General features: G+C 35.3%; 1 protein-coding gene across 1 annotated transcript; it reads left to right on the forward strand.

The window, feature by feature from the left end:
* Positions 1-488: 488 nt before the first annotated feature.
* On the forward strand, positions 489-4,178 carry twist2. Its single transcript, XM_056243692.1, has 2 exons — positions 489-1,228; positions 3,668-4,178. Exon 1 carries the CDS (start codon positions 705-707, stop codon positions 1,197-1,199), a length of 495 nt encoding a protein of 164 aa, XP_056099667.1. The 5' UTR covers positions 489-704; the 3' UTR covers positions 1,200-1,228; positions 3,668-4,178.
* The last annotated feature ends 14,744 nt before the right edge of the window (positions 4,179-18,922 follow it).

The following is an 18,922-nucleotide window of genomic DNA, read 5'->3' on the forward strand; positions in this document are numbered from 1 at the left end:
AAACAAATGTGTAATACAAGCAATTCTGAAAATGTATTTTCCTCAAATTATAAGGAGATTAATACTTTTTTACTAATAAAAAACTATTTCAACAATATTTTACCATATTACACACTGCCTACATTGTAATATTTAAAATGTGAGATAATTATAAAACATTTTTATAAGTACAATGCACACTATTTTACAATTTTAATTTAATATTTTTTTTATATAATTACATCATCATTTTTTTTTACCATAGACTTGACCCGTTTGTAGTGCGCCACTTTACATTCATTTTCCATTAAAATGTCGTTTTTTTACAGTGTGAGATTGAAATAATGTCTAAAACTGAGAGCATCGAACTAAAAGTGTGGTATAGTTTGAGTGGCAGCCAGTGGAGAGGTGCAGTGTAACTTAAGACTGGTCCTCCTAGTTTATTAGTCCACCAATCAGAGAGCAGCGCTTCCTCCCCCTCCATTCACACTAGTATTTAGCATCAGAGACTAGGATAAAGTTTCCAAAAAAATTAGGAAAAAACTTCCTGCGGGAGGAAAACTCAGCCAAGCTCTACTTCTGGACGTAGAGGCGCAGTCTCGGAACTTTAGGAGGACAGAAGAAACCCCCCCGAAAAACGCACGGATATAACGGTGGGTCTAACCACGGATTCAAAGGTGGAGAGCGCGTTTTCTCCTCGACCTTCACGTTTCTTTAAAAAAGAAATGGAAGAGAGTTCAAGCTCTCCCGTCTCCCCAGTGGACAGCCTGGTGACCAGCGAGGAGGAGTTGGACAGACAACAGAAAAGGTTCGGGAAGAAGAGGAGACACAGTAAAAAGTCGAGCGAGGACAGCAGCAGCAGCCCGAGCTCCGTGAATAAACGGAACAAAAAGCCGAGCCCGAGCAGCACTCAGTCGTTCGAGGAGCTGCAGAACCAGCGCGTTCTGGCGAACGTCAGGGAGAGGCAACGGACTCAGTCGCTGAACGAAGCGTTCGCGTCTTTGCGCAAAATCATCCCCACGCTCCCCTCGGATAAACTCAGCAAGATACAGACGCTCAAGCTCGCCTCCAGGTACATTGATTTCCTCTATCAAGTGTTGCAGAGCGACGAGATGGACAACAAGATGTCGAGCTGCAGTTACGTCGCGCACGAGAGACTCAGTTACGCGTTTTCTGTGTGGAGGATGGAGGGCGCGTGGTCGATGTCTGCGTCCCACTAGCAGAGGCTCGTCCATATCATGCCAAACGGGTGGGTAGAGATGCCAAGACCTTACTATAGTGTCGAGATAAGTGGATGTGTGACGGCAGTAACCTGCTTTTAGAGAAACCCCAGCTGTTCTGGACCACTGACACTGACAGTTCATTGCAGGAATGCAACACTATATCCTCGTGACACTCCAAAAATGGCATTTAGATTTGTTTAGATAGATAAAGTATTATAATTCTTTAAAACGTTATTCTATATACATGCTTACACGTGCAATAATTCATAGTTTTATCATATTATTATTATTATTATAGATATTATGTGTAACCTGCAGTAACCAATTCCACTCAAGGTAGCTACTGTGTCTATATCCTCCTCACTGTAAAAGTTATGACATGTATTTTTTTCATTGCTTTAATTTTCAACTTTTTTTTATAAGTTATACAAGATTCAACTCATTTTTGAGTCAGTTTAATGTAATTTGCTTAAATTACTTAAACATCCAAATTGATTGTACTTAAAAATTTAAGGCAGTAACTTTTTTTTTGGCCTCAACTGAGGCCAAGCACACAAAAAAACGTTTTTATTGATTATTTTACTTTTTTTTAAATAAGATACCTAGGCTATTACAAATATGTTTTGCTATAGCCTATACTAAGCCCTGTTTTATCATCGTTATAAAATGTCTTCATTAGATTATATTCACAGAAATGTTCATAGGCGACAAAATGATATTATCACGAGGATATTCTAATTATTATTATTATTAAGTTATTATAATGGCCACACCCCCTCAAATCTGGTGTCACAGAAAAGGCCAGAAAGTTATCTTTTAGGAAACATCAGGACATATGGCATGATCTCAGATTATTACAGAAATGTTCACTATACAGTGGACAAAATGCTAGGCGTCACGGGGATATCCCATTTTGAGGAAATGATTATGGGAACACATATGTGTTCTAATTATTATATTATGCTAGACAAAGATGCAATCGTAAAACCCTCTAAAAACACCATAGAAGCTCGCGCATTTACAGTAAGAAAATGAACGTGCAGCACAAAAACAATGAGAATCGGCTGATTCTTCGACTGCTAAAGCCAAATATTTCTAGTAAGATCATCACAAACAGTATGGTGACAACTATAGTAGGCTACGAAAATCTGTGGTATGCAGACTACAGGAACAACATGGAAAACAAACGCTGAATTATAGTTTTCTCAGTTCAAAGCATTTACGACTATTATCCAGTAAACAAATAAACATTCGCAGATCTTATGAAACGAATAACGACACAACCGTGAGAAGGAACATTTTCCTTCTCGTGAATAAAACTCACATTTCAGCTGCGATTTAAACTGGTTATGAAGTTACAACGCACATTTATAAAGGTTAAGCTAAAAAAAAAACACAGAGAGAAATGGAAAAGAATTATGATCCTGACTGAGGTGAAAACCGGTGAGCATTTGAACGTTTTCATAACGAAGAAATGAAAGCACCTGTGTGTGGAACTATAGTTCTAAGAAACGAAAATATTCTGCTACATGACATCAGGATGTGAAGTCCTAGCTTTTTTGTCCAAACAGGAACCTTTATTTTTAAAGAGTGACATAGCAAGTTGGACAAAATATTTTAAATAAACTGTTTTTTTTTAAAGGTCTGTTAGACATTTTTAAGGTGAGCTGCAACAAAAACCATGTTAATGCTTGTGAAATAACAGCACAACAACACTCTTTCAGGCTAAATATGTGTTCGTTTATTAATAAGATTCCCTTCAAGAATTTTCATTTGAATTATTTGAATTATTATTTACATTTTATTTAATAAGCTAAATTATGCATGGAGTTCTCTTTCCTTGACAACAAAATAAAGTAATATCCTGTGGTTACCTATATGAACCTGCACTTCTATAAATGAATATGGTCATAGTTTAAATAACTAATTAGCTAATAAAAATGATGAAGTGAAATTAAAGAAGATATCATAATGCATTAACTAGTTGGATAAATCTCTCTTTTTATGCGCTGGATTAGGCCTCTATCAACCAAGACAACACACAGCTGTCATAAAAAATGTTTAACTCCACACTTGTAACAATATTAGTTGTTTGTCTAATTGATTCTTATCAATTTATTTGAATAAAGTAATATGTGCTACTGAGACATTCCAAAGGAAGGCAGGTGTACGGCTTCGAATTTCAAACCAAATGACCTCTTAAAACAGTTATTTTCCAGTGACGTAATTCCACCTGGGATTCGTGTAACATGGTTGAACCAAGCCTTTTCCTGTGTAAGCATGTGCTCCCACTCAGAATTAAAAAATGGGATCATTAATAGCTTCCCATTTTTCTTTCTTCAACCACAGACAAACCTTGAAGTTTAAGGTCTTCATTGAAAATCCCTGCATAGAAGTTTGAGGCCTTTAACATTTTTTAACTTAAACGTTTCTCACAAATGTTTTTTCTTCTTCTTCTTCCACAGACTGTTTACTTCCACTAATTTTGAAGACACCAAAGGATTTATTGATGAACCTCTAAACCTCAAAGACGTGGCCAAGGGACATTCAGTGGATACACCTACATCCCCATGAAGGACACAACAAAAGGAACTTTTTATATACTTAGAGAAAACGTAGATGACGTCTCCTGTGTCGTCAAATACATTTAATCTTTTTCACAAGTTATTCTTAAATGTCGCTGTGGTGATAGTACAGGAAGGCCATCTGTTATCTGTATGGAAACTATATTTCGTGTTTGTCTCTAAACAGAAGAGTTTATATATATATATATATATGAACAAAAAAAAAAACTATTGTACATAGGCTACCTGTGAGTGTTGTCAGCTTTTTTTAAAGGGACCAATGCAATTTAGAGCAATACTTTCTTGAATGCTGCATGGATGAATGCATACATTTGAATTTTTTTCTATGCAACATTTTCGATTTCCATCCATTGTACATTTTGCTTATTTATTAAAACATATTTTTGAACATTTAGGGTGAACACATTGATTTGCATATATGTCCACATCATCACTGTAGAAAAAGAGCGTTCAGATTTTCCCCTTCTTTTGTGCAGGTTCATTAACCGAAAAGAAAGTCGAGGCAGTTTTACCCCAAAGCTTATAAAAAAAGCCTGTCCGCTCTAATAAGAAGAAATCACTGAATCCAGACGGCTGGAGGCAAATTCTTTAACAACTGCAGATAACCGCAGCATTTAAATACCGGACCCCTACCAGACCTTTTCATTTCTCCTCTAAATCGACACCAACGCTCGCAAAGCATTTAATTGTTTACATCTCATTTTCCCAGGCTAAGCTTGATCAAATCTAAAAGAAACGACTCCACTGCTGAGGCATTAATGTTTGATAAAAGCTCAGTTGTTCTGTTGGCCTGTTCAAGACTAATTCAACTCTGCTCTTTTATGATATTTTGGAGCTTTAAATAATAAAGGCAAGAACCTTTACATCAGATAAGCATATGTCTGTATATGGGTCAACATGCCACTGATGATTAAAAGATAAATCTATTTTTTTTTTTTAAGTTATAATAGTTAAAATTGTTATTTAGGTTTCATACATTTTTGATAAGCATTTGTTCCATATTCAACAACAACAATAACAAATGATTTTATGACTCCAACAATGTGGGGGTGTTTATGGTTTTCTTATCACATGACTAAACAAATCACTTCCTTTATGCTGGTTATGCAACACTTACTTTGATTTCCCAGACAAGAGTGGCTATATTTAAAAATGTCAGTGTATTAAAACATAATTGCTTCACTGCTTTTTTTTTTAAGGGAAAAACAATAAAAGATTGTGCCAGAGTATGAAGAGCCACTGGACCCAGGTGAAAAAAAAGTTCACTAAAATACATTTTATTTAAGTGCACTTAGTACACTTCCATAATGTACTTAAAGTGCTCTATTTCCGCGCACTAATTTTGTACTTAATATACTAAAAGCTTAACTTTAGTACTTCTTAAGATAAACTTAAGCTCAACTAAGTGTACTCAACTGTGCTATTTTGACACACACTGAAGATGAACTTAAATATATTTTTAATATACTATTTCAACCTTTAAAAAAAATGTATTTTGTTACCACTTTTAGTATATCTAAAACCCATTTTTAATGCATTTTAATTGTACTAATAAATTATTTAAAATATAATAATGATATATTATAAATACATATATATTATACTTAAGGTGTATTTCTTTGTCAAAAAAAGTACACTAAATTACATTATTTAAGTGCACTTAGTACACTTCCATAATGTACTTAAAGTGCTCTATTTTCGCGCACTAATTTTGTACTTAATATACTAAAAGCTTAACTTTAGTACTTCTTAAGATAAACTTAAGATCAACTAAGTGTACTCAACTGTGCTATTTTGACACACACTGAAGATTAACTAAAATATGCTTTTAACATACTATTTCAGCTTTAATTTTTTTTATTTTGTTATCCCTTTTAGTACAATTGAACCTATGTTTAATGCATTTTTAAATACACTTATAAATTATTTAAAATATAAGAATATATAATATATACAAATCATATTTATGTATTGCTCACATATTTTTTATATAGTAAATAATTTATTTCAAATATATTTTAACTATGTTAACAGTACCTTTATAAAACAATTAAATAATGGTTTATTTAAAAAGTAGTCAAGTACACTATTACTGTGTTATCAGTAGCATTTTCTGCCTCATTTATGCTAAAAATTATATTTGATAAAAGTAAATGTAATTCATGTAAATGTAAACACCCATAGTTAAAAGGATACCACACAATACAGCACAGGTAGGCTATGTAATGTACAAACAAACAGCATCGCTTTCTTGAAAAACACTTTAATTTTTTGAGACGTTATTCACGAACAAGTCCAAACAGACCTTATAGTAGAGGCGGGGGAAAAAGAACACAAGTGGCAAGCTTAAACTAAAATTTTTAAACTACAGCATACAGTAGGCCTACGTATCTTAAATATGAACAAAACACGATTTTCTTTTCTTTTTTAAATTTTACAATCCTTTCCCAAACAAACTTTAGGAAAACAAAAACAAAACAACAACAACAACAAAATATAACTTAACAGTGTTTTTTTCCACGACACAAACCTTTCGTTGTTGCATTTTCTAACAAGGGGTAATAAAGGCAAATATTGGCTAAGAAACCCTTTTCACAGTCCGTGTGTCATCATATCTGATTTGTAATGTAAAGGATGGCTACATTACTAAAGAATTCCGTTAATCTTCGAAAGAAAAACTGAGATATTGTAATGAAACCCGAGAGATTTATATCCCTCCGATAAACGATTCACCAAAACTGTTCACGTTTGAAAAAGTTAATCGCAAAAAAGCATCACCTACATATGAATCGCGTGGTTTCCTCCAAGTCCTCTCAACAAACACGATCGCTATTATACTTTAACAGTTTAAATGTAGACTTCTAAATCGAATCACATTCAAGGAACATACGCACAGGAACTGAAGCTCGAGTGAAATGAGCTCATAATCATAAGAACCAATCACAGCCGTTCAACGGCTCTGGAACCAATCAGGACTAGTCACAGGTGTTATGCATATTGTTCAAATTTAAACAAGTACAACATCTTTTATGAAAACATTTAAACATCTTTGGAAAATGTATCTATGATGCATTTCAAATAATATGATGTTAAAATCCTTGTGGGAATTTCAGTAGTATAAATGTATCGTAATGGACAACAGCCTTTTAAGTAGCCTTTAATCAAGTGAAAGTGAACAATATTAATTTTAAGTAGACTTATTGCAATGCTTAATAATAGTTGACAAATGTTTATAATACATTATAAGTTGGTACATTATAAATGTAATTTCCCCCCAAAATGTTAAAATTGTAAATATATAAATATTAAAATATACTGCAGTAGGCCTAAGTGTTTAAAAAGTACTTTAAACATACTAAAAGCTTAACCATTTTGCTATGTTCTTACACAAAGAGCAACATAAGTATGTTTTCTTTAAATACAATAAAACTTCACAAAAATTGTATGATTTAGCATATTTCTTAAAAGTATAATTAAGCATATATTTATTAGTGCATTTGTTAGAAATATATTAAAATTATGCTTGTGTTTAGCATATTTCTTAAAAGTATAATTAAGCATATATTTATTACCAATGTACTTATAGTGCATTTGTTAGAAATATATTAAAATTATGCTTGTGTTTAGCATATTTTTTAAAAGTATAATTAATCATATACTTATTGCCAATGTACTTATAGTGCATTTGTTAGAAATATATTAAAATTATGCTTGTGTTTAGCATATTTCTTAAAAGTATAATTAAGCATATATTTATTACCAATGTACTTATAGTGCATTTGTTAGAAATATATTAAAATTATGCTTGTGTTTAGCATATTTCTTAAAAGTATAATTAATCATATACTTATTGCCAATGTACTTATAGTGCATTTGTTAGAAATATATTAAAATTATGCTTGTGTTTAGCATATTTCTTAAAAGTATAATTAAGCATATATTGAATACCAATGTACTTATATTGCATTTGTTAGAAATATATTAAAATTATGCTTGTGTTTAGCATATTTCTTAAAAGTATAATTAATCATATATTTAATAGCAATGTACTTATAGTGCATTTGTTTGAATATATATTAAAATTATGCTTGTGTTTAGCATATTTCTTAAAAGTATAATTAAGCATATATTTAATACCAATGTACTTATAGTGCATTTGTTTGAATATATATTAAAATTATGCTTGTGTTTAGCATATTTCTTAAAAGTGTAATTAAGCATATATTTATTACCAATGCACTTCTAGTACACTTGTTAGAAATATATTAAAATGCAAAAAAATTGCACTAAAAATACATTTAAAATATCAATGTTATTTAATATACTTTCGCAATTAGACTTAAGTACTACTTAAGTAAAAATATGCTTTTAATTAGTGTATTTATAGTGCATAATTTTTACAGTTTTCTTTAGCACAAAAAGTAAGAATATACTACAAATATACTTTCTTGTATTTAAGTGTTTTTTTAGTGCACTCAAGTACACTTTTTTTTCACCTGGGGACTCGAAACCTCACCTGTGGTGAAAACATGAAATAAATACTTTTCTATTTTTTGGAGCTGTGGTGTGCCAAATTTGCCTTCCTTTTTTGTAGTTGAGCACCCTCATTGAGGTTTTTGGCCGTTAGATGCATGTGCGAGTAGCCTACAATATGCCAACATCTTATTTAGCCTATCTCAGGACAGTTATCATCACATGACGTTTTTATCTCCCACAAAAGAAAGAAAAAATCAAAAACTGAAACCAGGCAAGAAAAGGTAGCAAATTTGGCGAAACGCCAGAGATACACTTACGAGAAAACAGCTGCAGTTTAAAAATAACAGTTCTTAAATATGTGGTGATGGGGAAGCCCAAAGAAAGAAAAACTGCGGTGAAGAGTGAGAACCAGCCCGTTATATACACACCTCTCTCTTTATTCTGTGCACCTGCGCAAATCTCTGCAACCGCAACGGAAACGAGCTGAATGCAAGTGTCTCGAGAACGGCTACTTGACGTCGAGACGCGACACAACTGAGAAAGACGTCCTTATGACACACTTGTTGTAGCCTACGTAGACAGACCAAAATAATTAGCGTAGACCTATACGGAAAGCAAGAACATTTACAGTCTGTAGACTATAGGCGACAATAAAATAAAACAAGTTTACACGTCTGTCAATCGCCCACTCTCAACAAACATATCTTGGTTTCTTAAGAAATAAAACTATTTTACACATAGGCCTACATTTTTAAAATCTTAGTTAGCGATGTCCGATTCGTGGAGGGCTCGTTCTTGTGAATCGGATCTTTTATGGAACAGGTCAAACTTGTTCACAAAATGATTCGTTGATGAAATGTATACAGGGATAGTTCACCCCAAAATGAAAAGTTTTACTCACCCTCATGTTGTTCCAAACCTGCATGAGTTTCTTTTTCTGTTGAATGATATGGCCTATTTAAAAATAATGTTGGTAACAGACAGTTAACAGTAGCTTTGACTTCCATATAGGAAAAAAATATATATATATGGAAGGCAATGGGTGACTTCTGTCTTCAACAGAAGAAAGAAACTCATACAGGTTTGGAACAACATAGGGGTGGGTAAATGATGACAAAATTTTAATTTTGGGGTGTACTATCCCTTTAATGATTCGTTCACCAATCTATTGAATTTAACGAATCGGACTGAATCAGTAAGGACAGTTCTCGAATCCGAGTGAATCTTTCGAAATAGCCTATGTCCAACTCGTGATAGGCCGAGAAATGAGTGAGTCTATTGAGCTTGAGTGGACCGACGATTTGACTGATGGGGCAAAAATATTAATAAAAAATGTTTACACATCAATTCGAAACGTTGGTTTTAATAAATGGCATTTAATTAAATGATGCAAATATTCAGTAGAGTGATATAAATTATTTTAAGTAGCCTATTGTTTAATGTGAAACGCAAATTATATTTAGGTTAAAAATAGGCTAACTAAAGTCTGGCAGGAACGAAATTACAATAAATAAACAATCGTATTAATAAACCTTTCTCCATAAAAATGAAATAAACAGCAACGTGTTCCTACACAAGGCTTTATTAGGCATGTACATGCAATGCAATATCATGGAGGTGTGATTAAATAATTACGTTATGACGTAAAAAAAAAAATCACTGAATCTTTTTTTACTGATTCTAAAGAGCCGATTCACGTAAAAGAGTAATTATTAATAAACGTTTTAAAACGATGTGAGAGGCACATGGATTTAAAAATAAATCAAATAAAAGGTTGTGTGTTGAGGGAAAGTGCGTATCCATCAGCAGCATGTTTGATAATGTCTCATTATTCCCGCCCTCCTTCTGAGCCAGAATGCCTCGGGCCACAGTTACGGAGTGGTGCAAGCCCCAGATGTTTCCCGTAAAATGAGACGGAAAAAGCAACAAAATTTTAATTTGCAGTAAAACGGATAAAGTAAAGGTTTACGCTGTATGCGCCGCAGAAAGGATTTCATGTTCAAGCTAATGCCAAGGTTACATTACACCGTGGGGGTGGGCCCTGGCAGGACACACATTTCCTTCTGCTAAACCTAGAATCAGATTTGTAGGCTACCACCCTAGTGGCTTACTTTTACCTTATGTGTTGATAGTAGGCCTAAACTAGAGCAACTAAAAGACCACAGCTAACTCTAACTTCAGGCTAACTTGATGAGCCACGCTAAAACTGTTGTAAAGCACTAAATTACACTGTAGGGTCATTCTATGAAAATGGTGGCTTTTTGAACAGACAACTTTTAAAAAATGTATTTCTTTTTTTTATACCAAAACTTATAGTCAGATAATAGTTAACCTCTTAACATTATAAATCAACTTAAATTACAGCTTAATGTATTTTTATATTTTTACTACATTACATAAAAAAATGCTTGAGCTGCCTTTTTGTCACTGGTGTTACCTATATTTTAGATGACAATTCAGGCTTTCCAGAATGTAATTTGACCATTTAATTTGCATACATAATCAAAGACAGAACAAGTTAATGTAATATTAAGAAATTGTCTTGATTAGTAATAATTTGCTTTAACCAGGTATGTGTAAAGTTCTATTGTGTGACATTTTTCTATTTCTACCATTGTGTTTTTTGTTGTAACATTAGAAATAATTGAGGTTGAGTGATCAAAATTGAATGATCATATCCTTAAAATGCTTACTAATGAACGCAGCAACAGTTAGGTAGATACAAAAACCATATTCTATAAAACTGGGCTACTCTGATGCCAGAACACCAATATCCCATGCAGTAACACCAGTGACGCAATGTAACACCAGTGACGCAATGTGAAACCAATGACATAACATAAGATTATTTCAAACAAATTTTTATCAATTTATTAGTAATATTTATTGTTGAGGCTTTTATGAAACTTTATGTTGAGAAAAACGTTAGTGGTGTTATTGATTGTCACTGGTGTTATCGTCATGTCACTGGTGTTACCAGCAGCAACAGTAACACCAGTGACGATAACACCAGTGACAAATCTGCAGACAAGATAACATATCTAAGATGGCTACCACAGTAGCTCAAACCACACTTCTTAAATTGTAAATAAATCACTTAATCATGCAATTTGAACAATTATTTTAATCAAATTTCCTTTTCCCTTAATATAATCTGTAGAACACCAGTGACACATCTTAAGTCCTCGCATGAAATTATCAAATTATTTATCAAATTGCTAAAAGATGAAGAGAGAGTGCAAACTCACCATGTGCTTTTTAAAACAGCCCCGCCTCCAAATTAACCTTTGACCCAGAAAGAAGTTGGCAAGTATGTTGCATTATTTCAAAGTAGTGGTTTTTATAAATTGTAACACCAGTGACATGAAATTGAGGGACAGCTATTCCCTGTAAATTATTTATAATATTTAGTTAATATTTTAGTTTTTTAAGTAGTCCACTAAATAAATATACTACTTTCCTTTGTATTATGACATTTAAAGGGGGAGAAAAATATATTTTTTAAATCAAAATACGTCACTAAACCACGACTCCTGACCAGAGGGACAAGCCAATTTCATGGTACTGACCGTGTTCTACAATATATTTAAAAAATTGTTTGCAATATAACTGTCTTACAAATGTTTTATTAACAATAAAACACTTCAATTAAAACAAAAAACATATATTTGGTGTCATTATCTGACATTTTTAAGTGCTTTTCCTGGTGGTTAAGTCCGGGACAGGAAAGCCACCATTTTCGTAGAATGACCCTGTAAACAGTTTACAGTGAGCCTAATGAATTATATTAGCATTCTAGGCGGAAGAATTTTTTTAAATCATTAATGTCTATTAAACTTAAAAGTATAGTTTACCCAAAAAAGAAAATTCTGTCAATTTACTCACACTTGTGGAATTCCAAGACTGTACGACTTTATTTCTTCCGTGGATCATAAAATAAGATATGCCTCAGTGTCCATACAATACAATTCAATAGGGTCCAGTGATGTTTAGACACCAATATTCTATAATTACCCATGGCTTTGAGTGGCTTATTGGATTCATATTTAAGATTTCATAATAGTATGTGCAGCTTTACAAAAGTTGGCCATTTGTAGCTAGAATATAATAAAGTACATTCTTGCGATGGAACTCAAATGATCTCTCCGGATGACAATAAGTGGAATCGAGATGAGTAACAATTTGATCCCATAACACTCATAAGAGGCTGATACTGGCCTTCTTGCCCTAAAACAGCTCCACGTGTACAATATACGAACCCGCAGGACCGGATCCGTGCTCAAGGGTAGATGACGTGGCAATGCAGCACATGTTTGGCCTTAGATCGCATACAAACGTCTGCGCTGAATCACCGACCAGCAGATCAAATCAGGACATGGTTGAAGGACGGTGGATTCAGACAGTGTAACGGACATGCGTTCTGGGACAGGACATCTACAGCGCAGGTGTGTTCCTCCTGCACAGGTGGAGTGCTGTATACTGAGAGCGTTTCATCTGGAAACAACAGGTGGAGATGCTTACATTTAGTATAAACAATCCAAAAAGCCAAGAAGGGAAGGGATTATGGTGGACAAGAATAGTTTTGGAACGCTCTGGACCTTCAGTACAAAGAAAAGAAGACACTAAAAAAGTACTGGGAGGTAAGATCAGGACATGCAGGGGCCTGGTGAAATTTTCAGAAGATGACTGACTAACTAACTAACTAACTAAGTAACTAACTAACTAACTAACTAACTAACTAACTAACTAACTAACTAACTAAATACATTTTCAAAGACTCTAATGGATTATTCTAACTGCTGAAAATGTCCTTAAAAGACCTTAATGAATGTTTCCTAACTAACTAACAAACAATGTATTCTTACTGCTGAAAATTTCAAAGACCCTATAATGGAGGTTGTTAACACTTTAATTTACAGTGTCTGTTACATATGTCACATGCACTTACCATAGTAATAACAGTAAATTATGCATAATTACATGCAACTAACCCTCAACCAAACCCTAACCCTAGTTAATTAACATTACTCAGTACTTAAATATTTAACACTGTAACAATGACACCTTAAAATAAAGGGTTACACTTTATTTTAAGGTGACATTGTTACAGTGTAATTATATATTTAAGTACTGAGTAATAATTAAATGTACTTACTATAGGGTTAGGGTAGGATTAGGGTTTGGTTGAGGGTTAGTTGCATGTAATTATGCATCATTTACTGTTATTACTATGGTAAGTACATGTAACATAACAAGGACACTGTAAAGTAAAGTGTTTCCCAAACTCCTAGCAACCACTCAGAATACCCTAGAAACTGCATAGCAACACCTTAGCAACCATCCAAAGTACAAATAACCTAAATAATCTTCAAATATAAAGACACTGCACTATTTTAAACGTTCAGAGAAGGGTTGTCCAGCCATTATTTAAAGTTTGAAAAACTCTACTTATAGTTTTCATTCATTTTCATTTCTGAATGTAATTTCTGAATTTCTTGAATGAATGCATGTTTGAAATGACCTTGAGCGTTGGGGAAAAAAGCTCTTTACAAATTATACTTATTATTATTATCATCCATTAACCGTGAGAAGGAACAGACTTTCAGTCTTCCATTGCCAGCAACACCACCTCTCCCTTCATCCTGGGAAGCACCAAGAACACTTCTCAGCCACAATCATTCCAAAAGCACATCACCCCCCTCCCTAAAATTCCTCCAGTCTTTCCACCGCTGGAGAGATTTCCGCTGCTCTTGGAGAAAGAATCAAACTGGACAAGAAAATGGCTTAAAACACTAAAGTGGCTGTAAACGCTGGAGTGGAGAACACATGCAGACCAGGCTATGGAAATTACCTCTGGACTGATGTGGCACTCCTACTCGGTGTTCATCAATGTTTTTACATAATTCTGTATTATGATTCACCAACATCTCTATTCAGTCTCAGGCCGCTTTGCTCAAAGTGTTTGAGAGATGTATAACATAGGCAGCTGCGAAACAAAAATAATGATCTTATACAGGACTTTCAAGAGCTAAAAGAGCAGAAATTCATCACCTTAACTGGATCAGGCTACTTGCAATAACGTTCAGTGGTTAAACAAAGGTGCGCTCGGCTGCAGAAACCTGATCCCGTCTCGTCTGTGGGTTCATACTGCGGCACACTCGCACACCAGACCACTTTCCTCTTCATTAGAAGAAAGGTCACACCAGGCCACTGAGGTGAGGAGCTGTTATTCTCTCCATTTCACCAAACCAATTATGAAACAAACCAGCGTTACGCCGTGTCCTAACCAAGCACCGCACTAGACTGGTTAAGACAAAAACTCAGACTCAGCGCCGTTGGTTCCGGAAGTATTTTTGTCATTCATTTTTCCCATAGGGATTTTAAAATAGTCTTTGTTAATTCTAATCCACTGCCAGCGTTTTTGACCATTTTCACAAAAATCCAGAATATTTTGTTGTATGAATATCTGAACTTGCAATATATCCAAAGAAAGAACAGGCCCTCTGCTTTAAAAAAAAATTAAATATATATATATATATATATATTTTAAAAGTATTATTCTAGCTTCATGCATTTGTTTTTTTATCAATACTTGAATGCAGGTAAAGTTTCATAAAACAAGCAAAATTTTGAGCCAAAAGTTGAGAAAAACGTGTTTTTGTCAAAGTCTACGTCTGGATGGGATTCAGAACGATGATCAAAACATTGGAGTAGATCGAGTCCATCAACACCCCCAAAGCTTTACAGTCCTAGCTCGTCCTGAGTCGACATTTCATTCAGTAACATTAGGCAGTTTTGATTTATATGCGGTTCGTGTTATTTTACATATGCATATGATATGATTACATATGATATAGCTTGTGTTTGCATCTTCTTCGCATGCGTTTTGATCAAGAGATTCAGATAACAATCAAAACATGGAAAATCGGAAACGTCCGTCACGTTGTCTCATAAATGACGGAAATTAAAGAGTTATAATCCATGAACCAAGCCAATCACCTGCGAGGTGAATCATAACACTACAAACTTTGATTTGAAGCAAAAAAGTTTTAGAAAATCGGACGAAAAGACATTACATACAAATTAGCATTCATTTAGTTTAGCATGCTTAACATGCTGAGTAATGTTTTTGTGTGCTTGTTCTCACAGTGAAAGCTCTCCTCTACAGCCTGGTGAATGTGCGTCAACTGAGCGGCACACTAAAGCCACAGGCCTGAACGTTTCACGTCGTGGGTTCGAACATTCCCAGACCACAGGTACCGTGGCCAGAAATGGTGCATAAGTTGCTTAATTCTCTTCCCAACATTGTCCCTTTCTAAGAATAATCTCATCTGAATACAAAATGCAGTGCATTTATGTACAAATTCTTCATTTTGAGTAATTCTAAAACTAGAACTTCGGCATTTGAGTCAGAACACGTGAGGTGCAACGAGCTGAGTGAAAGGCACCTGACCCACTCGATTCCCGTGTGGTAGGCTACAACTTTATAAAACTATGTGCTATAAATTATGTTTTTGCATTTCGATATGCAAGTTTTGCTCTTCTTGGCCCCGTATTGCAGCTTGCAGTTATATTTCTCTATATTTTTGTTGTGCTGGTGGAAGAAACACCGGCTGCGGGAGATTACAGAGCAGAGATGCACGGAGATGTTAATGACTTCCTCATGTGAAGCCAGCGGGATAAAACATACAGTCCCCTTTACACGGTTAGCGCAGCCGCGGGGGAATTGCGGTGTGAACGATTTGAAGGGGGGGCTGAAATTAAACTTGCTCCGAGGGGGTAGATTCCGTCCCGCTCCATTTTTGATCTCATAGAGCCGGAAGGGGATAGGTCACCTGTGTAATTTGGACTAACACAACAGGCATAAATTGGTGTGGGTTGTGTTTGTGTGCTCTCTTAAAAAGTTGTGTGAGCTCTTAATGAGAAAAATATGTCACGGCCCTCGAGAGCCACCTTTCCCCCGCTCGCTTTTCTGTGACGGTAAACATTTATGACAGTCCTGTCTTCGCATGCAAAGTAGAATCAAACAGTGAGGTGCTTTATGTCAATATTGGAAATGATCAAGTAGGAAAACGGAGAGTGTAAACCCACCGGCGTTTGTTTCCTCTCAGGGCAGCAGCAGCAGCAGCACCTGCAGTGCAGTGACGGGTCAGTACACAGATATCTCCTCCCTGTAGCCTCTCGGGACGGGCACCGGGTTTAGACTAAACACGGCAAAGACAAGCAAACAGCACACAGCTCTCAAAACACAGCACACGCGAGACTGAAGATGACAGTCGACGTGGAGGACAAGCGTACAGTTCTGAAAATATTTGAGCATTAAACAAACTCGGCACATTACAAGTGCCATCAACATCCTCGTCTTCAGACAAAATATTATCAAATAGCTGAACAGATGATCAAATAAAACAATAATCCTTGAGAAGCCATGTGTTACAGCACACGTCAAAAAGCAGAATGCTTAAATCTCCTCAACTGTGGTAAAATCATGCCCTCAAATGGCTCTTCTTTTTTTTCAGAAAAACTGTCAACATGACAAAAAGTAGACACCAATATTCACTAAATAGTTCAAGGGATAGGTCAACGAAAAATAAAATAAAAAATAGGATAGTTCCCCTAAAAAGAAAAAAAAACCCACACGCCATTCCAAACCTTTATGATTGCTTTTCTTCTGCAGAACACAAAAGAAAATAATTTGAAGAATGTTGGTAACCAAACAATTTTGGACCAAACTGTTTTGGTTACCAATTGACTTTCATTGAATGGACAAACAAACAGAAATTAAAAACTGAAATGAACAGTTACTGCCATAGTAGGCCTATAGTAGCCTATTAGCCTATATATTATTAAATATAGGATAATTATTAGTAAAACATGAATTCAAATTGATACTGACATTCTTAATGGATGTTCCAGGCCTTATTGTGCACAATTCATTGTTGAATATTATTTGAATATTTAAATACAGTAAAAAAAAAGTATAACAAGGTTCAATTTATTAAATGCATTAGGCCTAAGTATCATGAACTGCATTTTATTTTACAACATTTATTAATAGTTTAATTTTATAAACCTACTTTTTTTTGTTGATTTGTGTTCGTTCATAACTAAAGTTAACTTATTCAACTTGAAATGTTTCAAAATTCAACTTATTTCACCCCTGATTCGGACGACTTTTTCATTTTTCCAATCAATTCTCAATGGATAAACTTTTTTCTCGAATTCTCTTTTACTTAGAAACATGACAGATGATTAAATAGCACGGTTTTTAACAATCATACAGTGGCTTTAAAGGGAGTTCACCTTAAAAATGAAAATTCCTCAAGTTGTTCCAAGCCTGTATGAATTTCTTTCTTCTGCTGAACACAAAAGAAGATATTTGAAAGACTTTTGGTAACCAGACAGTTGATGTGCCCCATTGACTTCCATAGTAGGAAAAAAATATGGAAGTCAATGGGTGTCATCAACTGTCTGGTTACCAACATTCTTCAAAAGATCTCGTGTTCAACAGAAGAAAGAAACTCATACAGGTTTGGAACAACTTGAGGGTGAGTAAATGATGACAATTTAAATTTGTTTTGGGCGAACTATCCCTTTAAAAGGGGCTCATCCAATCTGAATTTACAGTCTGCACTATCTGCTTCATAATATGTGATTTACAGTCTAAATTGAGGAGAAGCTCTTGAGTAACGCTGGTCGGGATGATGTCCACACCCATTGGGTGAAGCGCAGGTCTTCCGCCTTGTGTCGTATCACTCGGCCTCTGTAAGGCTGATCTGTAATTTGGCTCCGAGATGCAGCTGGCTTCATCCACCACCTCAGAGCCACAATTAAAAACTGCAGAGAAGTGGCGAGCGACGCTCTGGAAGGAGGACCTTCTCTAATATAAGAGACCATAATGACAGACTGAGCCACCACAATGAGGATGAGCAGAGGGATGGAGGGGAGAAAAAGAGAGATAGAGAGAGAACAACATTGAATTGTGTGACCGCAGACCAAATAGTTAGGAACTAGCTAGAGGTCTTTCGTCTGATGTGTCAAGCTTGTGTTCTCCGAGACGGGTTTATTGTGGGAACGGAGAGCATGTAGAAACCCCGATTGGGATCAAATGTGGAGACCGCACTGGGTTTACCCGACCCCGAGCTACAGGGCAAAGGTCACGGGGTTCAGCGACCTGATCAACAGTTCTGCTGACAGTCTCTAAACGTTTCACCTCGATATGTGAACACATTCCTGGGGATCACGTCACCTCTGTGCTCGCTATGTTGTTTGGAGACGATCTTTTGTCGACCTGCGAGACGGTAAATATTGTCTCTTGCGTCTCCTTTCACACTGTTAGCTCATCCGTGCCACACGTCCCAGGGTGTCCGATTTATGAATATTCAAATGCCTGCTTTGTGACGTGTTAGATTGTTTACTTGTTATTTTCCACTTCATGACCTAAAGAGTCACTTCAGCAGCGCTGGACTGGATTTAGCCGGTTGTTTATTTGACTGGCGCTTAGCAAGCAGCAGGGTGATGTTTTTCTTTGCTTTGGTCAATCCGCTGGATTTCTCTCGCTCTAACGTGCCCCTGTATATTTGGACAGACGTCTGACCCTTGTCTCCTGTAAATGAGCTGCTAATCCTTGTCGTGACTACTGTAAGCTGTTGCCCTCCC

The sequence above is a fragment of the Rhinichthys klamathensis genome, unplaced genomic scaffold (assembly GCF_029890125.1).
Source record: "Rhinichthys klamathensis goyatoka isolate OS25496 unplaced genomic scaffold, OSU_Roscu_1.1 h1tg000827l_1, whole genome shotgun sequence".
Taxonomy (NCBI): Eukaryota; Metazoa; Chordata; class Actinopteri; order Cypriniformes; family Leuciscidae; genus Rhinichthys; species Rhinichthys klamathensis.

Bases quoted from the DNA above. Each gene is read 5' to 3' on its own strand.
- twist2 (XM_056243692.1), top strand. From the start codon at position 705: ATGGAAGAGAGTTCAAGCTCTCCCGTCTCCCCAGTGGACAGCCTGGTG.